General features: G+C 45.9%; 1 protein-coding gene across 4 annotated transcripts in view; it reads left to right on the top strand.

The window, feature by feature from the left end:
- The window catches only part of ITPR2 (inositol 1,4,5-trisphosphate receptor type 2), a 1,506,646-nt gene that overhangs the window by 1,220,323 nt on the left and 267,313 nt on the right, over positions 1 to 19,010 (top strand). For all 4 annotated transcript variants that reach the window (XM_085652787.1, XM_085652785.1, XM_085652786.1 and 1 more), the window contains exon 45: positions 185 to 304. In XM_085652787.1, the coding sequence (XP_085508913.1) occupies positions 185 to 304 (120 nt within the window). The remainder of the gene's footprint in view (positions 1 to 184; positions 305 to 19,010) is intronic.

Genomic DNA, 19,010 nt, shown 5'->3' with positions numbered 1-19,010 from the left:
CCACGCTCACTCCATCACACAAAGGAATGTTCTAGAATGTCTCTTGTTAATGATTGTTAAGCCACACAGGGCTGGGTGAAGAGCAGAGTTTTTGTCTTCAGTGGATGACCCCTTTAGTGGAGATCTGTCTCCTGATAGCTTTTTCTAACTGTGTTGTGCTTCTTTTTCTGCTGTTTGTGTGTAGGTCGATGTAATGAAGAATGCCTATAACCAAGGTCTGGAAGGGGACGACGATGAACAAGGCGCAGAGGAGCATATTTCACCCAAGGACGTTGGACACAATATTTATATTCTAGCACATCAGGTATGGCTTAGCCTCGTATTAAATTCAATGCATGTAGTAAAATGCACAGGTACCAGAACTACATTTGAAAACACAGCCCTTCTCAGTCTTTACTTTACCACCTTTGCTTATGTTTGAGCTGCTAGTTGTTTGTTGGCATGGGAAGCACTGTTGGATTGGTATATGAGTTTATTTTGCTTTGTTGTTTTTACTATGGCAAATACCTGCGCGGCCTCAGGACCTCTTAGAATTTGTGCCATTTACACATTTGAGATGCAATATTTTTGAGGCGGACTTTTCTGCTAGCCTATCGACTGAAGTTATAGGAGGGCAACTAATGGTTCACAGCGAATCCCAGAGGTGCTTACACAGCCCTTCTTCTTTCCAAATAATTTTAATTTTAATTTTATTTGATTAAGTCAATAGAAACATTTGTTATTATAAACGCTAGAAAGCCATAAACTGTTAATAGGTACTTACAATTTAAATAATTATGACTAAAGATATAACACAAATGGACACTAGAGCACAGTGAATTTTGTTAATGCAACGTAATATCAACACTAATATGAGAACACTTTAGACTTTCACTTCCGTGTTTTCTTTGCATTTCTCAGAAATTGTAGCTATGATGCAACCCTGTGCGTTGAGGCGGCCTCTGTTTATATTCTAGGACTGCAATGCATGTTCAGGTTTATTTTGGGGCTGTACTTCCTTGTTGATGCAAATTACACTGTACAACTGATGGCCAGCAATGTGAGGCCATAGCATTTACCAGTGGCTAAGGTAAATTAAACCCTTCCAACCATCACTTTGTTGTTTTCTCACCGAGACACTAAGTGCAGTTCGGAGGCCTAGACATAGGTCATGTGCTCTCTTCGGCATAGGACTCAAGCTGCACCTCACTGATGTCTGCCAGCAAGACTGAACCTGCTCTCTATCTGGTACATCAGGCTGGACTCTTCCCACTGGAGCAGGACCAAGACTGAAGTGGCTAGTGAGCAGAAAATATGCACTGGAATTCAGGCCTTTATATTTACTATTGGCTGAGATTAATTCAGTACCCTGAGTGTGGGCACAGGTTATCGGGTTATGTTTTGAAATGCCCTCTGCTCCAACAAGAATGTGGGTGGCATCTGTAGACGCCTCCATAGCTCTTGCCATTCTGTAGAGCAGTTATTGAAAAATACAGGATTTAGATCATGATATACAAAGTCATTTTTTTAGAAGTCATTTAATTTAGTTTTAGAAGAATACAGTGATGACATCTACATATAGATCAACAAACCACCACAATGTATATCCAGTAGTACGCAGGCATGATAAGATGGTCCATAACCAGAGTAAGTTTCATTAATCAATGTCATCCCACAATGCATCCCCTATTGCATGATAATATCATGACCATCGAGCAGTACAAACTGATTTTTCAGATGCCACACATGCATCCATTACCTTTGTCCATTCTGCAAGTGTTGGAGGAGTAGGTGTTATCCATCATCTTGCAATGTCCCTTTTTGCCACTAGTAGGCATAGGGCAATGAAATGTTTGAGGCCCACCCAGTCCACCCTGGACTCCTCAATACCCATTACTGCATGCTTGTGTTTTGGGGTGAGTGTATACCCCACGATTCTACTCAGTTTGTTGTGTATGCAGGCCCAGTATATGGTAATGAGAGGGCAGCTCCTAACCCTTTGGAAGAAGCCAGCACCTTCCATAGAACATCTCTGATAATGATTGTCTGGTGTGCGTCCCTTTCGCCACAGTTTGTTTGGATCATAATATGTTATATAGAAGCATTTAAATTGTATCAAAGGAATCCTGGCTTATATTGCCAGACATCGGGCCGCCATTTTGGCTTCTTGCCATTCTTCATCTGTCAGTGCGCCAATGTCTTGAGTTCAATGGGCCTTGAATTGTGTGTAGGGATCTGGGGCATTGAGTTCCTATAGATTGGAAAACGGGAGAGGTCCCTTTTTTCCTCAGGCCTTCCATTGTCATTTTGGATTCAAGAGGATTAATTTCTGGTACATGTTGTAGGATGGAAGTGTTGCATGCCAGAGCGTGTCCGAGCTGTAGATAGAGTAAAAATAGTTTTGTGTACTTAAAAGTCGGTGGTAAATTCTGCATAAGACTACATGTGGTTATTGGAGCATACTTCTCCTATTTTGGAAATACCAATAAGGTCCCATACCCCACAGCCCAGAGACCTGGGGTAGCCAGGATCTGCGCCATAGGGGTGTTCATTTATTGCTTTTAAGGGGGGTGTTCCAGCAAGTCACAGGGGTCCAAGTGGGCTCTGGCAACCCCATGGGTACCAGTGGGATCTTCTCTGGTTCCCATGTCTGCAGGGTGTTATATTCTAGGCAATATGTTGGGCCATTCCTGGTTCCAAATAGCCAATCATTAATTATGATTAGCTGCAAGGCCCAGTAGTATAGTCGCATATCCGGGATCCCCAATACTCTGTTGAGGGGCATCTGTATACATTTGACAAGAGAGACTATTCACCCGCCCGTAGAAACTTGGTTTGGGCTATTTTGATTTCTTTGAAGAGGAAAGGAGGTATAGTGTAGGGGAAGTTCAGGTGGGTGTAAAGAAAGCGTGGTATAGCCAACATCTTGAACAAAGCTCCCAAACCCATGATTGAGATGGTGAGCCTATCCCAGGCTGCGACCTCCTTACGTGTGATAAGAAGTAAGGCATCGGTGTTAAGACTCCAGGATAATTGCTGATCAATAGTGAAGTGTATCCCCAAATATTTAAAGGTCCTGCTCTTATTAAAAGGGGTGAATTGCCTCAGCTGCAAGGCAGGGTCCCACTGTAGGCACATATTGTGATTTGTTGTGGATTACGTGTAGGCCAGGAGCCTCTCCGTATATACGTAGGATGTTTAGGAGTTGGGTGAATGAGTGGGATGGCCTTTGTATATAGTCCAACAAGTCATCTGTGTAGAGAGAGACTTGGTCTTCAGGTAGGGTTGCCCAGCGGATCCCAAAGACCTGGGCGTCACAGCAAATCCATTCCGCTAGGGGCTCGACTACTAACGCAAAGAGAAGGGTAGAAAGAGGGTAGCCCTGTCTAGTGCCTCTTTCAATTGGAAACGTGGAAAATAATGCCCCATTTACCCTGACTCTCACCCAAGGTTGACTGCATAGTGTTCTGACCGCTGTATGAAGCGTGGCCAAAGTTCTTTCTTCAGAGGATGTGAAGCATGAAGGGCAAATGAGCTGAGTCAAACACTTTCTCAAAATCAATTAGTGTAAGGGCTGTTGTCTCCTGGAGTTAAGGGCCTTTAGCACTGGACTTTAGCGCTGGTGGCACCCTTTAACAGTGCCTCTCTAGTCTCCATAACCACTGTCTCTCAGATTCATTTAGTTTTATAACACCACTCATACCAGTGTAAGGTGTCAGAGCAATCATATGTGTGTAAATCAGTGTATAGGAAATGTTACATCAGACAGGACTACAAGGTGTAGTGTAGGAGTGACATGTCATCGATACTGGTAGGCATTATAGTTTGAGTCCTTATTTTTTAAAGCATAAATTCAGAATTTAAAATGTAACATCATTTTTATGGGTTCTTTTTCATAATAAGAATTGTTTTCTACCCAAATGAACCCATTTCACAAGATTAGGATGGTGAAAAACTGATCAAAAAAACATATAGCTCTAACATATACCTTGCAGTTTGCATGCAGCTCTAGGATGACCGTGAATAGGTCAATGTTCTATATTAGTATTTTGACATGTAAACAACAAGTAACAAAAGGAGCTCTCTTACAGATGCAGTAACCCACTGGCCATTTACATTATAGGCACTTTTTATCTGCATGGTACATGTTCCTAGCAGTAGGCATTTTAACCCTCTGCACTACCTTAGGATGTGTCAAAACTTCCACTAGGCAAACCTCAGGTCTCCTTCCAGGAAGACGATTAATCACTGGAGTAATTTTTACATTTTAATTGATGTCTGAAAATTGCTGGAGTCCCGGAACGTGGCGGCAGGTGCTTTTAAATTGATAATATACTTTTTCAAAAGTGATGCCCCCACCCCAAGTCAACGCCCGGTGCGGTCGCATCGATCGCACTGCTGGAGTTCATTTGGTCTGGCAAGGATTTGTTGTAGTTGTCAAATACAATGGCTGGTCCCAAGCTCCGGCATGAAGCCGTTTTGGACGGGTTGAATTAAGGAGTGTAGGACCCATAATGGCCGAGTAGCAAGAATTTTGGCTAGTGTTTTTGCTTCCATGTTGATTAGCGAGATCGGGCGGTAGGAGGCACATTCTTCAGGGTCTTTTCTGGTTTTATGAATGACAGCAATAGTTGCTCCTCTTATGTTGTTTATTAGGAGACCTTTTCCTACCATCTCCTCAAACATGTTGAGGAGATGTGGGGTTAGTAGGGAAGAGTAGCGCTCTTAGAATTCACCAGGGAACCCATTTAAGCTTGGAGTCTTATCGGAGTTCAGGAGATGATGGTCATTTGTATTTCCTCAAGTAAAAGTGTTAGCTCAAGCTCCCCCCTCTGGGTGGTGTTGAGAGGTTGAATTGGGAGGTAATTAGCTATGAGGGCAGTGTTCTCTATGCTAGGTGGAGTGCGACTCGCACATAGCGAGGAGTAGGATTCCATGAATGTTTCAGCGATATTGTGAGCTGTGTATGCCAGTTTTCCATCATCTTAGCGTTTATGTGGGATCGTCATAAGCTCTTGGTCTCGTCTTGCTAGCCAGTATAGTAAGCGGCCTGCTTTGTCCCCCCATTCGTAAATGCGGTGTTGGAACATTAACCAATTGTGTTTGACTATAGTCAGATGAAGGTGTTGGAAGTCCTCTGTGGCGGCAATCATTAGCTGCATTTTCCTGTCTGTGTCCCCGTTGAATGTAAAGTCACGTTCTAAATCTCTGATTTCTGTTTGGAGTGATTGTGTCTCTCTATCTTTTTTGTGGCCTATAATGAGTGATTTAATGTGGCCGCAGATCACTGCTTTAAAGGCTTCCCAGACAGTGGCAGCTGAGTCCACAGAACCCTCGTTCTCCTCAAAATAAGAGGCTATTAATTTTTGTAGACCATTGCCAAAACTGTCATCGCTCAACCACCATGCATTGAGAGGCAAGTTGGCGAACTGGGTGGCCTCCATTAGCTGCAGCTCTACTGGAGAATGGTCTGATAGACTACGGGGGAGGGGATTCGAATTCCCTCACCCTCGATGGTCCCGTGACTGGTACAAAGAAGGGATCTACACGAGAGAAAGATGAATGCGAGTGGGAGAAAAAAGTGTATTGCCGGGTGTCAGGGTGCCATTCCTCTAAATGTCGTAGAGCTCAATTGAGGTGGACCATGTTGTAAGCGGGCCACCCAATGTCCACCGCCCACTAAAGTTGCTTAGTACAGGGTCCATGACTGTATTAAAATCACCCTCCAGTAGAACAATGCCAGCAGGTAGTGAGCTAAGGTGGGCCACCATGGCGGCCAGTGAGGAATCGATCATTGTCAATGGGATGTATATGCTGACAATGGACCATGTATGTCCTTTGAGGGTTCCCATAAGGGAGATGAACCGGCCTGCTGAGTCTGGAAGTATTATGATGGGTTTCAGGGAAAGGGAATTGCGCAAAAGGATGGTCACTTCTCTTGAACCTTTGGTGTGCCCTGGGTCGTACGCCCAGGTGTACCTGTGTTGGCCTATGAATTCGCAGTTAGTGCCTAGCAGGTGTGTTTTCTGTAAGAGGAGACTATCTGGTAAAGGTTTCTTGACCTGATTGAAATTCGTACTGCATTTGTCATGGAGACAGTTGACATTCCATGTTATAATGTGATAGTATTTATCCATGTCCAGTGTTTATACTGTGTATGGGTTCACATGAGACTAAGGACCATAAGGGTTTGTCGTTTGTAGAAAACAGTGGTGACATATCTTTGTTAGGGAATTTGCTACAGGCATTCCCCTCACATTTCTCGGTATCCCACCCCTTTTTGACAGTATTATCTAAGTAAAGACCCCAGCCCCACCCTACACTTCTACCCATGAATAATTTGTCACCAAAACTATTCAGCTCATCTACTAAATAAAAAATAACATTGGAATCATAGGAAAACAGGAGAAAGAAGCAGAAACAAAAGAAACACACACAAAGAGAAAGATAAACCAAGCGATGAGGGGTGCACCAAACAGGTGCAAGGGTTGCGATGTACCAGATGGGAAAGTTCAGCAGTCACTTATGTTGCATTGAGTGCCATGCCCATGGCTTCCCCCTTCACCAAAACCTCTGTGGGCACTGTGCAGCAGGAAATCAGCAAGGCGATGTCTGTGATGAGTTCTCCTGCTTCACCCTGGAGGTCACTCCCAGGTCCCTGCGCCTGCCTTCGGAATGCAGAGGGGGCACTATGTATGATCATTTGTCTGCAAAGTTTGGCCGCTCTTCCACCCAACTCCAAGCATCTTCCAGGGTAACAAAGAAATTGCCTTCTCTATAAAGAGAACCTTAAGTCACGCTGGGAATTGCAACATATATTGATTGTTTAGTGCACGTAGATTCTGTTTTACCTGTAGGAAAGATCTGCGACTTTTTTTAACCTAAGGGTGTAGTCTGGAAAGACCATCACGATGGATGTGCCGCAGTGTAGTCAACCCTGTTTTCTAGAGGTACACAGAATGAGATCATGATCAGCATAGTTCAGGATGCGAACAATTATCGGTGGTGGTGGGGATCGCCACCACAGTGAACGATGTGCAATTTCAATGAGGAAGCATGATGATAACGCCTCTGCTGGAAGACATGTTTTCAGCCAGTCTCTAATAAAGGCCTTGGGGTTGGAGTCTTCCTCGCCCTCTGGCATGCCCACGATCCTAATGTTATTCCATCTAGAACAGCCCTCCACATCTATAACTCGAGTCTCCAGGTATTGTATTCTCTTGTACAGGTCTGGGATTGTGACGCGGAATGTGTTGATGGAGTCCTTAGCTTTCGATATCCATCCCCTTCACTTTGTGTACTCTTTTGACCAAGTTTCGGAGTGCCTGATAGGGACAGGTCAATGCTGAGTTCTCCAATTTTCTTCCCAGAGATGTTTGGGAGTCCTGTTTTAATTTATTGCTTGGAGGACTGCAGAAAAATGTCCTCAGTCTGCCCCATCCTCCCAGTCGGAGTGAACATCTGGCGTGTTGGCAGAGGTTCCGGGGCTGTGTATTTGTCAGTTTTATTCTGTGTGGGGTGGGCAGCCTGTTTGTGTTGGCCCATATTGGGAATGTCCCTGAGGAAGGGCAGTCCACCTCTTGCGTCTAGCAGCAGGAGAGCGTGGACACTTGGACCACTCAATCAATCATTCAGGGAATTGTAAGCGCGCTACTCACCCATGAGGGTCTCAAGGCACTGGGGGGGGGGAGGGGGGAGGTTATGCCGCTCTGTTCAGCCGAAGAGCCAGGTCTTGAGGGTCTTCCTGAAGGTTTTCAGGGAGGGGGTGCATCTGATGTCTGCCGGTAGCTCGTTCCAGGTCTTGGCTGCGATGTGGGAGAACGATCTTCCGCCTGATCTGGCTCTGTGGATCTGCGGGGTTTCAGACAGTGTGAGGTTGGATGATCGCAGGTTTCTATTGGGTACATGGAAGTTTATTCTGTCGTTGAAGTATTTGGGTCCATTGTTGTGCTGGCACTTTTAGGCGTGAGTGAGGATTTTGAAGGTGACTCTCTTCTCCACGGGGAGCTAGTGGAGTCGCCGCAGGTGTTGGCTTATGTGTTCACCTTGACTTGTCTTCGCCTTCGGCCAAATAACTGCTAAACAATTTAAAAATAGACGTTTTTGAAATAGTGCAAGTGTTATTCACTGATGGCCTGTTGTTAGTTTTTGTACATATAAGTGTAAATTGTAAATTGAATGTTGTCTATTGTCTGAATGTCTGAGGTACGCTAGCTGTGTGGTTATTCATATGTGTTTATGTAATGTAAATATTTGAAATGCACCTTTTTGTTTGTCCTTCTTGATTAGTATTTTTTTGTATATGCTTGAATCACTCTAAATATAACCGTGCAAAATAATAAGAAAAATTTGCATAAAAATATCTTTGATTAAAATCAATCAAAAAATGGATAAAATGGATTTGTTTAAATCAGTTCATTTGTTAAAATTTCTTTGAAAGTTCAGTGCAGCACCGGCACTCTCTTCTGTTCTATTTGAGCACGAGTCTAGCCACGGTGTTCTGTATTGTTTGCAGTTTGCGTAGTAGGGACTTGTTGATGCCGGCGTAGAGTGCGTTGCCATAGTCAGATTGCTGGTGATGAGTGCGTAGGTGACTGTTTTCCTCAATTCGGGGGGGATCCATTTGAAAGTCTTTTGGAAGATGCAGATGCTGTTGAAACAGCTGGAGGTGACGGCGTTGACCTGTCGGTTCATGGTGAGTGAGGAGTCAAGTATGATGCCGAGGTTCTTGGCGTGGTCTGAGGGGGTAGGTGGGCTTCCGATTGCGGTGGGCCACCAGGCTTTGTCCCATGCTGAAGGGGTGGTTCCAAGGACGAGGACTTCTGTTTTGTCGGGTTGAGTTTTAGGCAGCTGTTGGTCATCCAGACTGCCACTTCTTGCATTCCTCTCTGGAAGTTGAGTTTTGCGGTGGAGGGGTCTTTGGTGAGGGAGAGGATGAGCTGGGTGTCATCGGCGTAGGAATACGATGTTGAGGCCGTGTTGTCAGACGATGTCTGCGAGGGGGGCCATGTAGATGTTGAAGAGGTTTTGGCTCAGCGATGACTGCTGTGGTACTCCGCAGGTGATGTCAGTGGGGGCGGAGAGGAAGGGCGGTGGTCTGATCCTTTGGCTTCTTCCGGTGAGGAACGAGCGAATCCAGTCTAGGGCAGTTCCTTGTATGCCGGCCTCACGTAGTCTGGTGATTAGTGTGCAGTGAGAGACAGTGTTGAAGGCTGTAGACAGGTCGAGGAGGATGAGGGCCGCGGAGTGGCCTGGTCCAGGAGGGTGCGGATGTCGTCTGTGGCGGCGAGTAGGGCGGTCTCGGTGCTGTGGTTGGCTCGCAATCCGGATTGGGACGGGTCGAGGACGGTGTGTTCTTCGATGAATCGTGTTAGTTCCCTGTTGACTGCTTTTTCTCGCACTTTGGCTGCAAAGGGGAGAAGCAAGATGGGCCGGTAGTTTTTGAGGTCGGTGGGGTACACCGTGGGTTTCTTGAGCAGGGGCCTGACTTTGGCACGATTCCAGTCGTCTGGGAATGTACCTGTTTTGAAGATGGTGTTGATGGTGTGTTGCAGTTGGTGTGCAATGGTGTCCGCGGCTTTGTGGGAGATGTGCGGAGGGCAGGGGTCGTGGGGGCCCCCGAGTGGATGCCTTTCATGGCTGCGGCGGTGTCCATGGTCGTAATTGGAGTCCAGTTGGAGATGGTGGGCTGGCTGGTGTCTTGCGGGCTGGCTGCTGTCTCTTGAGGGTGGTCTGTGAAGTTGTCGTAGAGTGTTCTGATCTTGAGGTGGAAGAAGGTTCCGAGCTTGTCGCAGAGGTCCTGGGACGAGTGGTGTCTGTGACTTCGCTGCGTGGGTTGGTAAATTCCTGGATGACGTTTAAGAGTTCCTTGGAGTTGGCTGAGTTGGTGAGGATTTTGTTGTGGATGAAGTTCCTTCTGGTTGTTCTGATTTGGTTGTGGTAGTCCCAGGGGCGTAACATAGGACCTGGCATCCCCCGCAGTGTGGGTGGGCCCCTGAGCTGCAGGGGGCCCCCTCAGCACAGTACACAGGCCTGATGGACCCTCTGTGTACATTGCAGGGGGGCCCCTTAAACTTTCGTTACACCACTGGGTAATCCGTCATGGCGTTCGTGTAGGTGGAGTAGCTGTCGGTAGTCTTGGTATTCCTCCAGTTATTTTCCAGGCATCTGCAGGCACGTCTGACTTCTTGGAGGTTGGTGGTGAACCAGGCGGCTTTTCTGGGGCGTTGTTTGCCGGGGTTGCGTAGCGGGCGAGCTAGTCTGCGCAGTTGGAGATCCACTTGTGGAGTTCTCTGGCTGCGGTGTTTGCGTCGGATGCCCAGGTGTGGTTGTCTTGGGAGAGGGTGGAGTTCAGTTGCTCGTCGGTGATCTTGCTCCAGTTCCTTCGTGGTGGGCGCGGGGCTGGTTTAGGTGTTTTGGGTTTCTCGACGGTGAAGTGGACGCAGTGGTGGTCGGTCCAAGGTGGTTGCGTTGTGTGGCGGAAGTGGATGCGGTTTCCTGCAGCGAAGATGGGGTCGAGGGTGTGCCCTGCCCTGTGTGTCGGTGTGTTGACGATTTGGTTGATTCCGATGTTGGCGAGGTTGTCGCGGAGGATGGTGGAGTTGGGGTCGCTGGGGTTGTCGAGGTGGAAGTTGAGGTTTCCGATGAGTATGTAGTTTGTTGATGCGGTGGCGTGGGGTGTGATGAAGTCAGTGAAGGTGGTGGCGAAGGGTGTCCTGCGGCCGGGGGGTCTGTAGATGAGTGTCCCACGGAGTGTGGTTTTAGGGATGGTCTTGATCTGGAAGTGCAGGAGTTAGGCAGAGGGGATGGTCTTGTTGGAGGTGGTGAGGCGGAGGGTGTTTTTGTGGACTATGGCGAGGCCTCCTCCCGGGTGGTTTGGGCCAACCATCTGGAGTGGGACCACTCGGATGAGCATCCATGGGTCACTGTTCCTGAGGGTTTTGCTAGTTAGTGCAGATTAGACTCTGGCTGTTTGTGCGCATCAGATCTGTACCTCCAGGCCAAATAGAGAAGGAAGCCAGGGCCAAGGCTCCCCTCTGTGTGTCTTCATGGGCCCCAGCAGAGTATAAGGAGGAAGAGAGGGGGTCTTTATGACCGAGCCGGGAGTCATTCTCTTACTTCATCTCCAGAATAGCCCAGGAGTTGTTTATGAGCGTATATATAGGTCCCTGGTCCTCCCAAGTCAAAGACCCCACAGGTACTAAATTGTGTTGTGTTCGGTTTCATCTCAGCTCCACCTCTTGCGTTGGCACCTCCAAGGCATTTATTGGGAAGGCCTTAGTGCAGGATGCAGCCAGACATCAGTTAGGGATCTGCAGGGATTATGCCCTATATGATTGGGCGTTTCTAGTGCTGCACAGCCCCGTCAGGCATCCCAGCTTGGCCAGGGACCCATCTCCTGCAGGGCGAAAGGTTGCTCTAGGTCCTGGGCTACTTGATCCTCAACCGGTCACCTCAGTGAGGCTCATTCCCACATTTCAGCACGCCTCAGTCAACTTAGGCCTCACAATCTGGAGACGCCTCAGCCCCCTGTACTCCCCCGCCAGCCTCAGCGCCGACTTCCCTGATCTTCTCCAGGCCGCTCATGGCTTGTCTCCAGCATCTCAGCTTGCCGCAATCATCGTGGGCCTTTTCATTGGCTCGCAGCCCTTGTCAGCTGCCCAGCACTCCCTCGCAAGACACAGTGCCAACACTCTAGATTAGACCCTCAGGTGACACGGTATCTCGTGATGGCCCATCAGGGCCTAAGAAAGGCTGCTTACTTGGCTGATTGTATCGGATGGTGCTGGCTTGGCGCAGCACTCGAAAATGTACATCCACCTTCTTGGCTTGGAGCCAAGCCACCCTCTACAAAGTCATTTTGATGAGGCAAACCTGTCAGTTTATAAAATCACAGGATTTGCAACCCCAAAACAGCTTTTTGGTATGTATGAAACCCATTTTTCAAATTGGAAAAGCATTTCTTGCTCACAAAATGGGATTACCAACCCATAATGAACTACAGTTAAAAAGGAGCATTAAATGATCGATACTTCCTTACTTTAATTTGGTTTTCTATATAGCAATAATTTGTGTCTACAATAATGTTTGCAAGCCATTGGTCAGTTACTGACACCTGACTGGAGGTGGTAACTGATTTGAAAAGGGGAAGGTGTCCATTTGGGACACCTTCCGCTTTGTGAAGGGGTTTCCGCAGACTCGGGGGTGGGGGGGGGGGGTGGTTTGTAGGAAGTAATCTAGTGCAGTGCTTCTTAACCATTTAATTTCCTTGACCCCCCACTTAATCATTACTGGAATTCTGGGGACTCTCACTGAATCCTCATTGGGTTCTGGGAGCCCCTCAAAGTCAATATTAGAAACTGGGGACCACGGCCAAAGCAATTTTAATGACTTGACCTGCAAAACAATACATAAAATCATGGAAACAAGCATTCACCATATACATACACACATTTTAAAATATCTTATTTAATACACAAACAATTATAATAAAATCAAAATGTTAGTTTTAATGGGAAGGTTGGCGCTTTTCTGATTTAAATTGATACCACCCGTCATCCTTACTATATTCGGTTTGATGCAATGGCACTGCCGCCATGAATGAGTTTGAGGATTCTAAGTTAATTTTCAGCCTCCAACTTGAAATTTCTTCACATTTACAGAACGTTTAAAATGTTCAAATTTACATATTGCGTCTTTATTTATATACACTTTATTAATCTGTTAATATTATTTTATTTTCTGAGCAGTAGCTGACCCCTGAATAGGTGTTGCAGACCACCAGGGGTCCCTGGGTCACAGGTGAAGGAAAGCTGGTCTAGTGGACCACTGCCTGCTTCCTTCGATGTTTTCCTAATCGGGAAACTTTACATTTTTATGGTCCTTTAAAACAAAATCCCATTTGGAAATTCAACCGCAGAGATGGTGGTCTGCTGTTCCTTGCGTGTTGCCTTTCCTGTGTTTATATCCAATCTCAGGGAGTTAAAACTAGTGACCTGCCTAACTAATTTTCATTGGACAGGTCTTTTGTGGCCTCCGAGACTGGAGGCTTTGCTGCATGACCTATTATAACAAAGGCACCATCTCAAAATCAGTGACAGGTGTGAAAGATTTGGTGCACAATGTGCAGCATGTCTGTTTGTGCATCAAGGCCCTTAATTTTCAGAATTACAACTCCTTGTTTGTCATTATGAGTACCAAGCAGGCTGTGCTTCAAATGGCTCTCTGCTAGTTAGTTTGGTTTCTGTTTTGGCTTAAGCCTGCTCTCTTGACCATGATGCTTAGAACTGAATCTTTGAACTCGAAGCTACTTTCTGACCTTATACTGGTTGCATTGTGAACAAAATGTTCTACCCTTGAAGTAACAAACCATTGCTGCCCACTTCTGCTGTCTGTGTGTGCTTTCTACACCTGGGGCCGTATTATACATTGTGCCCTGGGATATTGGGGGACGTAACTGGCAGGTGCGCCCACTTTGTGCACCCCATTGGGCGCAATGGTATTACTGAAGGGGACGCAGAGGCTTATGCGACCACTTATGTAATACTGATAGCGCTGGCGCACATGTAGCCTCAGCACCGTCATGAGATGGTGTTCCTTCATTTTTGTGGGGTGTGGCTCCATAAAAGTGAGGAAATCTTTTTGCCTCTGCGCCCGCACCGTGTTTTAGACATGGGCAAAGATGCAAAGAAGCCCTTAGGAGGTTCACTGACAGTGCGCCACAAAAAGTTGGGGCACCACAGTGCACCTCCTGAAGGCAGCCCTCTTGAGAGGTGAAGGGGGGTCCCATGGATCCCAAAGACATCTCCCTGCAGGACGATGGAGTCCCTCACTGCACCCGCCTGCAGGGGGAGCTCTAACCCCTCTGCAAAGTGCAGGCGGCTCGACTTTGTAGTAACTGCTCTGTATTTCAATGAATGAATTCATTCATTGTCCCTGTGTGTATCTGGCACACCTTTTTAAAGGTGCGCCAAGGCGCAAGAGGGAAAATGCGTCCGATGCATAATATGGGGCTGAACACCCTGGAGCCGCGTGTTTCTAATCTCTGGTTACTTCCGAGTAATGTAGATGCACGGACAAGTTTCACTCACAGCAGCTTCCTTTTTGTCTGAAACGCATCCTCTAGTTCGTCTGCTTCTCTTTCACGTGGCCTCTTCCTTTAACCTGTTTCAGCTTCTTTTTTTTCCGTTTTGAAACCTTTTGTAGACAGTTTTTTTTTTAGAACAGCCAGACTTTCATTTTTCTTTTCTTTTTGTTGTCGGTGCGACATTTCTGAGGTCGGCTGGGGTTCTGCAATTTGCTGCCACTCCATCCTCCGTTGCCCTTCCTGCAGTTGAGTTTACCAGAAGTGAAAGACGTTCTTGTAAGCGGCTGCCCTCGTGCTCGCAGGAAGACATTAATATATGGCCGGGGTCACGGCCAGCGCGCCTCGTCACAAAGGGCCGGCGCGTCTTGCCACAGCGCTGTACTTCAGCTTACTGTACAGTTCAGTTTTTATTTCTTGAACACTCCATTTGATAACCCTTTTTGTGAAGGGGCAAATTTAACGAGCTACTGATTTTCTTGTTTAAAACGCAAACGGTGCCAGAAAAGAATATTTCCAGAGCTACCCGGAATACCCATCCTTGCCCACAGTTTCTCAGAAGACTTGGCCCCGTCCTCATTTGCGCGTGCACGCGCATAATAAATGCACCCCGTCGCTCAGCTGCACAGCCTGTTGCTGGGTTTCTGTAGATGCTCTGTAAGAGCACCCGCTTTTCTTGAAGTGCACAATGGTCATTCAGAATAGTAGAAGTCTTTTAAGAAACCGAATAAAGTAGTATGCCATCGCTGTTATTTCCATACTGAGGCAGTTCCAGGCTATTACGATTGTTGAAAGACATTTCCCTGCCTGTGTTTCTATAACAAGGCAGAGGGCCTTTAACAACTAATACAGCCCAAGGCAGAAGGGCTATAAACCGAATGGAATACTTAACACTGAGGGGAGAAGATTCTGAAATAACCTGGAAGGAAGTCTCTACCATTCATTATTGGCCCTGAGCCACTTCATTAACTTCAGTCGAGGTCCCAACATACCAATGTTCCAATTAAGTATTATACCCTCTTCTGTAATAATGCACTTGAGGTGAGGGGATGGACACAGGTTGAGGAGAAACTGCCATTAACGCTCCAATTAATATAGATGAACCAACAGTGTGATAGCACATGGCGTTCCAGCTTGCTTCCCCATGCACCCACTCCTTCCCACTCCCTGTCTGCTGTGTATGCCTCCTCTGAGCTCTCCCTCACCTCAAGAGGTATTGCATGCAGGCAGACAGTGTTTAATCCCCCTCACTCTAAGGCTTCTGGTTATCTCGGCTAGCATCAGAATTTCACAGGGCTTGCTCATATTTATTTGGATTTTTTTTTAGCGCACCATATTTTCTTTTAGTTACTTCAGAGCGCAAGTTACAATACAGAATGGCAGAGATTCATTTTAGTTGGTAAACGGGGTGTCCTCATTCGGTATTCTTTATTCACTGCGGAAGTTTGGGTTTAGTGAAGTGGACACCGGAGGAGTTTAGTTTTTAGGTCTTTCTTGAGAATGATGTAGTTTGGTGTTTGATTTTTTTACTCATGTGAATGGTGATTGTTTACTTATGCCAAGCTAGAATTCACTTCCCTTATGTAACTTATGAAATACATATTATAAGTGTAACATGCACATCATTGTATTGAAGTATTATTTACAAAGACAAATAGTAATACAATCAATTGATAATTTAACATGATCAGTATGTTTCTGACGTTTCCAGGTTTTAAAAAGGCCCCTTCTTCGTTGTCATTTAAAGATACAGTAGTACTTGCCGAAACGGTATTATATACATTCTTTAAAAAATAATATATAGGAAACCTATTTCAGTGAACCCAAATATTTGAAAACCCGAAATAAGGAAACAAAAAAAAATAGATAAGAATTAATAACAATATACAGGAAAATGAACCGTTTTAGAAAGAAAAAATGTGGGCTTCCTAGAAAATCCAATTTAGGGAACATAGGCTCGATGTACAAAAAACTGGTTAAGTCACAAATAGAGGGTGCAAATTGTTCAATTACATTTTCTTGTAATTTTGCAAATCGTTATGTTTGCAACCACAAAGTGGCTGTCTACAAGAGGCCCACCGTATCAAAACGATGGCCCTCTTGTAAAAAGTCATTTTCTGGTCCAAAATCTATTATTAAAATGAATAAAAAGATGCAACATGACCAAGGTAAAGAGAGGATGAGGAGGAGGAATGATGGTGCAAATGGGACCACCACAAAGAAGTGCATGGGAAGAGGGAAAATGTGCACATTTTTCTTTCCCACCCTCCGAGAAAACCAAGTGAGTGTTTCTTGCCCTTTTTTCTCAGGGAAAGAGCAACTGTCCCCTAAATATTCTAGGAGACTTATTTATTATTCTAACTCCAGTCCTAGAGTATTTTGGGGAAAGTTATGCATATACCAAGTATTTTTAGTAAGGGTTGAAAAGAAGTCATTTTATATTGGAGAAAGTGCTGCCCTGAAGGCGCAGCTCAAGGCAAAAAAATAGGAGTACAGAGTAAGGAGGGTTGAAGGAGAAGGAATGTTGGGGGGGAAAAGTGTGCGAAAACAGGAAGGGGGATTTGTGGAGTAAACCCACGGAATAGAACTTGGGAAGGTGGGGGAAGGAAAAATGTTGTAGGTAAACATTGTAGGTAAACATTGTAGGTAAACATTGTAGGTAAACATTGTAGAAGAACTAAGTGTGAGAACCCATTTTCAAGACTAATCACATTTACGCCTTTCTAAAAATGGATTGAGAAGTGACTTTTGATGATCTAGACGTTACAGGCACAGTTTTCTACCATGTAACCAAGTGTAAGTGAAATGGTTTCTGAGAAATGGTACTGTGATTTTAAATGAAATCACATAGAACTGGCAGAAATATCAACTATTTCTGCTGCTGAGCTATTGCAAAGGAGGTCAGCAATGTGTTGGCTGCTTAGTTAATCATTTGCGATTTCTGAGTTAAATGTATACCTCATAGAATATTTATTTGAGAGATTTAGGTAATAGCAGATTTTAAATGGCAAATCTGAAACAGCTTTTTCAATTTGACATGTTCACTTGCCCTCTGCTGAACTGAAGGACCTCAAGAAATTCAGATCTATCTCTCTTCTCCCCTTCCAAGCCAAGGTCATCGAGAAGGCCATCAATGCCCAACTTTCCAAGTTCACCGAAAAAAATTACATCCTGGACCTCTCCCAATCCAGCTTCCGAAGCAACTACAGCACTGAGACCGCCCTCCTTGCTACCACAGACAATGTCCGCACCCTCCTGGACTGAGGCGAAATGGCAGCCCTCATCCTCCTTGACCTCTCGCTGCCTTTGATACCATCTTCCACCGCACCCTTTGCACAAGACTCCATGATGCCGGCATCTGCGACAAAGCCATGGAATGGTTCCACTGCTTCCTCAACGGCCAAACACTAAGAGTCAGACTACCACTGTTCCACACTTCTGAACCCACAGAGACCAGCTGCGGTGTGCCTCCGGGCTCCTCCTTGAGCCTCACTCTCTACAACGTCTACATGGCACAGCTCGCAGCCATCGTCAGGAACCACGGACTCAACATCATCTCCTATGCCGATGACACCCAGCTGATTTTCTCCCACCCCAATGAACCCACAGTTGCCAAGACAAATTTCCACGATGGTAGAAGGCTGTCACTACCTGTATGAAGAGGAGCTGCCTTAAGCTCAAATCAGAGAAGAATGAAGTCCTCATCATGGGCTCCACAACCTCTACCTGGGATGACTCCTGGTGACCCGCAGAACTTGGAATCCCCCACAGACCACACACAAAACTTGGCCATCATCCTGGACTCCTCACTCACCATGAACCTCCAGATCAACGCCGTCTCATCGTCCTGCTTCCACATGCCACGCATGCTTCGAAAGACCTTCAAGTGGATCCCCACCAAGTCCAGAAAGACTTTCACCCACGCACTCATCAACAGCAGAATCGAATATGGTAACGCACTATACACCTGCATCACCAAAAAACTCCTCAAGAAACTGCAGAACATTCAGAACGCCTCTGCCAGACTCGTACTCAACATCCCCTGCTGCAGCCACATCCCCAGCCACCTGAGCGATCTCCACTGGCCCCCAGTCAGCAAAAGAATCACCTTCAAGCTCCTCACAAATGCCTACAAAGCTCTACACATCACAGGACCTGCATACCTTAACCACAGCCTCTCATTCCACGCACTCACCAAAGACCTCCGCTCCGCCCAACTGGCTCTGGCTACCATCCCACGTATCCACCAGACCACAGCCGAAGGAAGATCCTTCTCCCACCTCACAGCAAAGACCTGGAACACCCTGCCTCTCAACCTCAGGCAATCACCATCACTGCCTCTATTCAGGAACAATCTTAAGACCTAGCTCGTTGACTAAACCACAGCGCCTTCGGTGGACCAACTGTCCCCCCCGCGTCTGGAGACCCTTACAGGTGATTAGTTGCGCTTTACAAGTAATCAGTTCTTAAGTGAGTATTGCATGAAGTTCGCTGTTCCCTTATAACATCCTGGGGAGGGGAAACTGGAATCAGGAAGGAAGCAAAGTCTTTATTCCTCAATTAAAAATTAATCAAAGATCAAATTCAATAGATAAACGTTCAGCTTTACATGCTCTGTAGATGCTTGTTCTGTAAACGAACTAGATGTGTCTGTTCCCCACCATGACAATGACATTGATGGCAAAAAGTGCCACCTACAATTTAACACACTCTCCATGAAGATAAAAAAATAACTTAACCTTAATGGGCATGTTTCTTAATTTCTGCACATTCAAAACTGCTGTCATGCTCTTTAAAGCCACACGTGAAATCAAAATAAGCAGCTGAATTGTATGAAACTCTTTTTTCTGTTCAGTCATATGAAATTAACTTCCAGGTAAGGAATAGGCGTTACTCATTTCTAACATTTGATTGTCAAATATGAGATAGGTATAAATAAAGAGTTAAC

This window comes from Triturus cristatus, chromosome 4_1, assembly GCF_964204655.1.
Source record: "Triturus cristatus chromosome 4_1, aTriCri1.1, whole genome shotgun sequence".
In the NCBI taxonomy this organism is placed as follows: domain Eukaryota; kingdom Metazoa; phylum Chordata; class Amphibia; order Caudata; family Salamandridae; genus Triturus; species Triturus cristatus.
The sequence above is the reverse complement of the archived record's forward strand: the minus strand, read 5'-3'. Positions and strand labels throughout refer to the sequence as shown.